At 37.3% G+C, this 6638-nt stretch overlaps 1 protein-coding gene across 10 annotated transcripts; it reads right to left on the bottom strand.

Moving 5' to 3' along the window:
• Positions 1-233: 233 nt before the first annotated feature.
• On the bottom strand, positions 234-5545 carry LOC307002786 (uncharacterized protein). Of its 10 annotated transcripts, none has more exons than XM_079620707.1 (11): positions 3666-4950; positions 3485-3571; positions 3294-3405; positions 3070-3183; positions 2934-2984; positions 2815-2841; positions 2572-2652; positions 2454-2471; positions 2307-2376; positions 1854-1910; positions 1102-1539 (listed from the first exon to the last, which is right to left on the bottom strand). In XM_079620707.1, the coding sequence occupies exons 3-11, from the start codon at positions 3364-3366 to the stop codon at positions 1521-1523; spliced, it is 510 nt and encodes a 169-aa protein (XP_079476833.1). In that variant the 5' UTR covers positions 3367-3405; positions 3485-3571; positions 3666-4950; the 3' UTR covers positions 1102-1520. The 10 variants fall into 10 exon arrangements, 9 of the variants coding, with proteins under 9 accessions (XP_079476827.1, XP_079476826.1, XP_079476830.1 ...); XM_079620706.1 differs by having other exon boundaries at positions 1102-1528; XM_079620699.1 differs by lacking the exon at positions 2307-2376 and having other exon boundaries at positions 1102-1528.
• Positions 5546-6638: the final 1093 nt, after the last annotated feature.

Below are 6638 nucleotides of genomic sequence, written 5' to 3'. Positions count from 1 at the left end.
CTCAGGACGTCGCGAGGGACGTTCACGGGACGTTCGCGGGACGTTCTCAGGACGTCGCGAGGGACGTTCGCGGGACGTCCCGCGGGACGTTCAGAAAACATTCGGGGACCTTTACAGAACGTTCACTAGAAGTCCTTTTACCTTAACTACACAAGGAACACACAACAAAGAATATCAGGAAACAAAATACTTTTATTTTCATAAACAAAAAAGTGCGCTGTGTGTGTGTGTGTGTGTGTGTGTGTGTGTGTGTGTGTGTGTGTGTGTGTGTGTCTGTGTGTGTCTGTGTGCGCGCGCGTGCGTGCGTGTCCAGTTGCCAGGTTTCCAGCTGAAACGCGCGTTACTCCTCCACATCTGATTCCACCCGTAAGCTTGGAACCTGAAAACAAAGTAACAAAATTTAATCCTTTAGGTTTTATCTTAAATACAGCTATTTTTTATTTTAATATAGGCTATTATAATATTAACATTAAAACATTAACATTATATTTGATTAGACACATGACAATTCAAAGTGTGTGTGTGTGTGCGCGCGCGCGCAAGATAAGTGAGCGACTGTATTTGTGTGTGTGTGTGTCTGTGAGTGCGTGAGTGAGTGAGCAAGAGAGGGAGTGTGTGTGTGTGTGTGTGTGTGTGTGTGTGTGTGTGTGTGTGTGTGTGTACGTGTGTGTGTGTGTGTGTGTGTGTACGTGCGCGAGCCAGATTGAGTGAGTTTTTGGTCAAAATCCTCTTACCTGAACATTTTTCTTTGCTTTCTCACGATGTGGAGCATGCTTAAGGGTAACGGCTATCATATCTTCCACATTTTGGGTCTTGTGGTGTGGGTACACCTTACTGCAGGCACCTTCAAATAATACATATTTCACAGTAATTATAACTAGATCACGACAAATGTAGAAAGTACTATTCCAGATAGTATTAAATATCTATAATGTTCTCATAACAGACCATTACTACTAACATTTATATGCTGAGTTTGAATGAACATTTCAATCAAAGAGAATGAATCTATCACATTCCAATGCACTTTTTGCAACCTTGGAGACAGGACCTCATGAGTAATGTTTGTAGCTTACGTATTATCACATCATTGATCAGCAGATGCTGAAATGCCCGTTTTCCTTTTCTCCCTTTGTAGCTGTATTCAGCCCAAAGGGAATTATCTCCGATTTTCTTCAGCATTCTTCTAATGCCATCCCCCAAACTGCCTGCACTCTGGAGACAAAGATATCGAATCTGCAAAACAAACAATCAGTTATCAAAGAACAGTGGCAATAAATTGCATAGCATAACATAAAACAGCATTTGTTTCTGCACATACAATCTTCTTGCGAAAATCAACAGCTGTCAGCTTTTCGCACAGCTCTTCCAATTCCTCCACTGACTTGCATGGCTCCTCTAGCACCTCGAATAGGTCCGAGGCAGAGGTGCTTGGCTGGCTCACAGACTGTATCCCAATGGCTGATTTTATGTCGGCATGGATTTGGTCGAGTTTCAGGAGTATTCTCCTCTCCAAACCATCAAAGAGCTGAGAGATTTCTGTGAAAACATTGTCAAAACATTACCTCTCTCTCTCTGATTGTTTTCTCAATTTTAGCAATTATAGCCATTCAGCATAATTAAAATCTATCAATTTTAACATTTATTTAATAAACAATCTTCAAATAAACCTATTGTAATCAAAATATGTCCTTCAAAATATTATATATAGCAAATGGCAAAAAGACAGATTGAACAGAGCTGATTAAAAATGTATAAGTTAAATTTATAATTAAATAAAGTGTGACTGTTAGAATCACAATGCTTGCACGTACTGTATCTGCAGGTCATGTGTATAAATTCTTTCTTCTTACCTTGAATCTGTTGGCTTGTAGAACTGGACTGTGGTTGGAGTGTTGAAGTAGATGGAACTGTAACCACATCAATCAAAACGGTCAAAAAGTTACAATGAGGAAGTTTTCCTGCACACCTAGGCTGCCTTTTTTTGATCAATATGAAAGTTGAAACTGGTATAATGTGAAATATAACTCCATTTTTTTGTACTTTTTTTCTATTTTATTTTATTTTCAAATGTAATTCATTTAGGCCTATGTGATGGCAAAGCTGAATTAGTACAGTCTTCATGATCCTTCAGAAATAATTCTAATATGCTGATTTGCTGCTCAAGAAGCATTTATTTTTATTATAAATGTTGTAAACAGTTTTGTTGCTATTTTATTTAATTTAGTTTGAAAAAAGTCCCAACCTTAAACTTCTTTCTATAACTACTCAGTTGAAAAATGTTAACTCAAAAACTTAGTACTCACAAGAAGGAGCATTGGGCAACATCAAACAAGATTGTTTTTGTTTTTTTTCTTTTTGGCTGCAGCTCCTCATCTAAGGTAAGAAAAGAACTGAGTAAAAAATACATAATATTGATTAAACCTATAAAAACTAAATTACAGTGGTCTTACCTTCATCAGTCCCCTCAGCTGAAAAACAAAAACAAAAAACAAAACAGTGACAGCAATCATGTAAGCTATATTGACTTCTCTTTATATATTTTTTAAAAGTGACTAATTTTCTACTTACTCTCAAGTGTAGTTTCTGCTAATCTCGATCTGTTTTTTGGTTTGGTTTTGTTTTTCTTTGCTTGTAAGCTGGCAATGTCATCTTCCAGGTCAAATGGAATAGTGAAAATAAAGAATTATGTTATAGAAGCAAATACAAATGTAATCATGTCTTGAATCATTCATTCTCCTTTTAAAAATCTTAACCTCACTGATATTTAAAACCCATTTTTTTGGTATGGGCAGTTGGGCACAATGAATTCACCTTGAGATGACCCACCATTCTCATGAACTGCAAAACAAAATTTTATTAAACATTAATAGAGAACACAAATTTTGGCTTTTCATAATCATTCTTATTTCAGTTATAGTTTATATACTTACAGCTTTGAGTCTGTTTTGCCCATCCGGGCTGGCTGGGCAAGACTTCTTCCTCTGCAAAAAACAAATGTTAAAATATTACCTTTCAATATAAAGTAGGGAAGATCTTTAACCTATTTATTATAACATATCTAAATACCTCTAAATCGTCTTGGGGGAATTACTTTTCTCCCCCTATTATCATCATCAGAGTCCTCAACATGCGATGTTTCGAGTGCCTTTCTTGCCCGAAATCTTGCCAGATCATAATCATCTGCTCACAAAGCAACATAACATATTATAGAAATATTTGCCAGTGTTTTTTGTTTTTGTTTTTTTGTCTTGATTAAAAAGTATGTAATGTATTATTTTTGCATACTTTACCTGTGTCAGAAAATATTCTGACTTGATGTTTCGACCATAGCTTCTTGTCTGGCATGGCACATTTTTTTACCATAGTTCCAGCTTTCAAGTGAGGCCAGTAGCAATACAATACCTTTCAGACATATAGATGTATTTGTTTTCATTTGCACATTTACAATAAACCTGCTTAATATATATGGACTTAGTCTTACCTCATTGTTCAACTCCAACCAGCTGGATGGAGCCACCTCAACTTCATTGTGCTCAGTAAAATGCAGGACAACATAGCGCAAATAATCCTGTATTAAACAGAAAAGTTCAATTTGTTTTACAAATATAATTGTTGAAATGTTTATAATTAGCTATTAATAGATCCATAGGACATGCTCTAACCTCATGAATAAATTATGATTATGGCTGTTTTGTATCAAATCCATTTGTTGTTTTTGTTCCTCCTCCTTGTTTTCTTAAGTTCGAGACATTCTCATTTAGTTTTTGTAGTTAGAAAGTTATTCTCCAGATAAGCTTGAGTCTTGTGATATATTTGCTGATTTAATGCTCTGTGTCTTTAAACTAATAAATAACTATGTACATCTGGCAACAGCCTACAAAGTATGAAGGATGGACACGACAATTCTGATTCCACCATGTTTTTCCACCATGAATGCCCTCCTCTCAAGTGCCTTTCTGTCAAGGCAACGCATTTGTGAGTGCCTAATGCTAGCAACATATGCTCCATAAAGACGGGAATCACATGGCGTCATCAGATATGGCTGTAGATTGGTGAACACTCTGCATAACATTGTGTTTTCCAGCCCTTCTGACACCACCTCACAACATTCTTCAGGGCTTAAAACAAACACATTGTTTGGGCCTTTCAATGACACTACTTTTTCCTTGTTTGTTTGCTTCAGTTTTGATGTTTCCTCCAGACGATTTGCTACTTGAGTTAGGACATTTTTTCCAGAGCGGACCATGTTCTTAATCTGATGTAGATAGCTCTCAAATTTAAACGCACTGCAGTTGTCAAGGCAGCCAAAGTTTTGAGCATCTTCTGAAAGGTGCAGCAATGAATGGACGTTGTACACTAAAAATGTCTCTCCATATATCTCCCGTCCTTTCTCCACAAAGTATTGCAGTAGTTGGCTGGCATAAGGCCCTTGTGCCTTTGTAAGTTCTGGACTCACTAAGATGCACAGAGCAGTGCTAAAACACAAGAAGTGTTCGTACAGTTGTCCTTGTAGTGCTCCCTTCAGAACTATCTTCCCTGTGTATAATGCAAACTGTCTGAATTCGGTTGCTTTCCAACGCTCAACTTCTTGCAACCCCCTTGGCTTTCTGGCAAAGCAGTCAGGAATTGTTTTCTTCAGTGTCACCAGCCTATTGCTTACACGAGCCACGTCTCCTGATGACATGCGGTACTCTGATCTACCTCTTGTCCACAATAGCAGCAACTTTTTCATGACCCCAAGGCAGCTCTGGTGCATGTAGTCTATGGGGAAGGATTTGATCATGTCAATTGGGAGGACAGAGAAAGGTGAAATCTTTTCCTCTTGATGGTGTTCTGGTTGCCAACACTCCCTGAATGATTGGTCTGTCCTCAAGGTCAGATTGTCAACATCAGGATACGTCACCCGACCATCCCAGGATCCCTTCTGGGTGCATCTGTCGCACCCATAGTATCTAGAAAACTGCTTGACACACTTGACCATGGCTTTGGCTGGAGCATCGCAGGTAACACATCTCAGTTGGATGTTTAAATGCTTGCCTTCCCAGGTCAGACCATTCTGCATTAGTTCTGCCAATTCCTGAACTGTGTCACTTACAAAGTCTTGTGTTTTTGGTTTGGATGCAGCAGTGGTGAGGCAGAGGGGGAAGACACATACTGGTGACAAATTAATGGAACAAAGAACTGGCCAGAGGGACAAGTTTGAACTTTTGAATAATGGAAGTCCATCAACGTTTAAGGAGAGGTCAAGTGACTGCAGATGGTCTGTCACAGCTGCAGGATATCTGCTCAGATGATTTGAGAGCTGATCTGCCACACTAAACTGTACACTCTTGACACCATCTTTGATAGTAAGTTCATAATGGTTCTCATTTCCGAAGAGTGTCCTTGCAGTATGGGGGAGTTCTGCATGTCCATGTATTTTGAGGATGTTTAACAGAGCATCCACAGCATTGTGTTTCACTTGAAACATACATGCCCATTTTGAAAGTTCTTCTCTGAGAGTGGTTGTATCTTGTTCGCTCTCAGAACTTGATAGGGCTGGATCTGTAAACATGCAAAGATTTTCCTCCTCAAAGAGTTGGTTGTGACTGTCACTTTCAGCAATGCTGGCCATCTCAATTGAACTGATCGTTTCCTTGTTGGCTGCTGCCTTTTGTGCCCTTGACACTCTAGCCCAGATTTTATTGTACTGCCTCTTACGCTCTGTGGATGTCATCCACCTACTGTACTGGTGTCTCTGCCAAATAATTCAATAAATTAAGTTTTTTAATATATTTCTAGATTTAATCAGTTTTTCCCTCAAACTATCAACCATATAACTTAATTTGGTACTGAACTTACCTTTTTGGAGGACATATTTGCCAGAAGTACAAAGGCTGAGAAAACAGAAATAAACAAACAAATAAATAAATATATATATTTATATATAATAGAATGTTAAATGTAGAATGTAAAAACTGTTGGATGTTTACCTACTAAACATAATACTTAATATTGTTTATATCAAACTTAATAAGTGTTATTTTTTGTGACGTATATAGAACTTAAAGTCGTAACACATGGTTTTGTTTTCAGGTAAACAATTTGTAAATTGTTCATAGTTTGATTGTTTTATGTTTAAAAGTATTAATTAAATATAACCTACATTTAAATGTAATTATCCTAATTTAATTAATTTATATGTATAGGCTATAAAGATTTTAAAAATAATTCCAAAAAGATATTATTTATACATCAATTCAGACTAAATCAATGGTCTGCACAGTAGCCTATACAGCTGTGACTTTAGGAATAAGTTCATGAAGTGATCCACATCTTTCTACAAACACGGGAGGTGAATTATTATTCTGATTTGGACCAAAAGCTACTTGCACTGGCGTACCTAATGTTTTTAAGGTCCACTTAAATAACTTATTTTCAGTGTGTTTGCACCATAGACTGTAAAAACAGGATACAACCTGTTGTGGCAAAAATTCATCAAACAAACATCACTGCGTAAGGGAGACTCAGAGTCAAATTATAAAATATTAGAAGTATTTATTCTTGCAAGAAGGAGCAGTCTAATACACAGCTGTTACCCTGTGCAGAAGAGTGACACACCCCCAGACAGACTGAACCAACTTTTTATCCTAAGA

Source organism: Phoxinus phoxinus (assembly GCF_949152265.1).
Source record: "Phoxinus phoxinus genome assembly, chromosome: 8".
NCBI lineage: Eukaryota > Metazoa > Chordata > Actinopteri > Cypriniformes > Leuciscidae > Phoxinus > Phoxinus phoxinus.
The sequence above is the reverse complement of the archived record's forward strand: the minus strand, read 5'-3'. Positions and strand labels throughout refer to the sequence as shown.

Bases quoted from the DNA above. Each gene is read 5' to 3' on its own strand.
- LOC307002786 (XM_079620700.1), bottom strand. From the start codon at position 2,513: ATGATTGCTGTCACTGTTTTGTTTTTTGTTTTTGTTTTTCAGCTGAGG. The intron at 2,377-2,453 runs GTAAGACCACTG...TTCTTACCTTAG, and splicing joins AGCTGAGGGGACTGATGAAG to ATGAGGAGCTGCAGCCAAAA. The intron at 1,237-1,321 runs GTATGTGCAGAA...TTTGTTTTGCAG, and splicing joins TTGATTTTCGCAAGAAGATT to ATTCGATATCTTTGTCTCCA.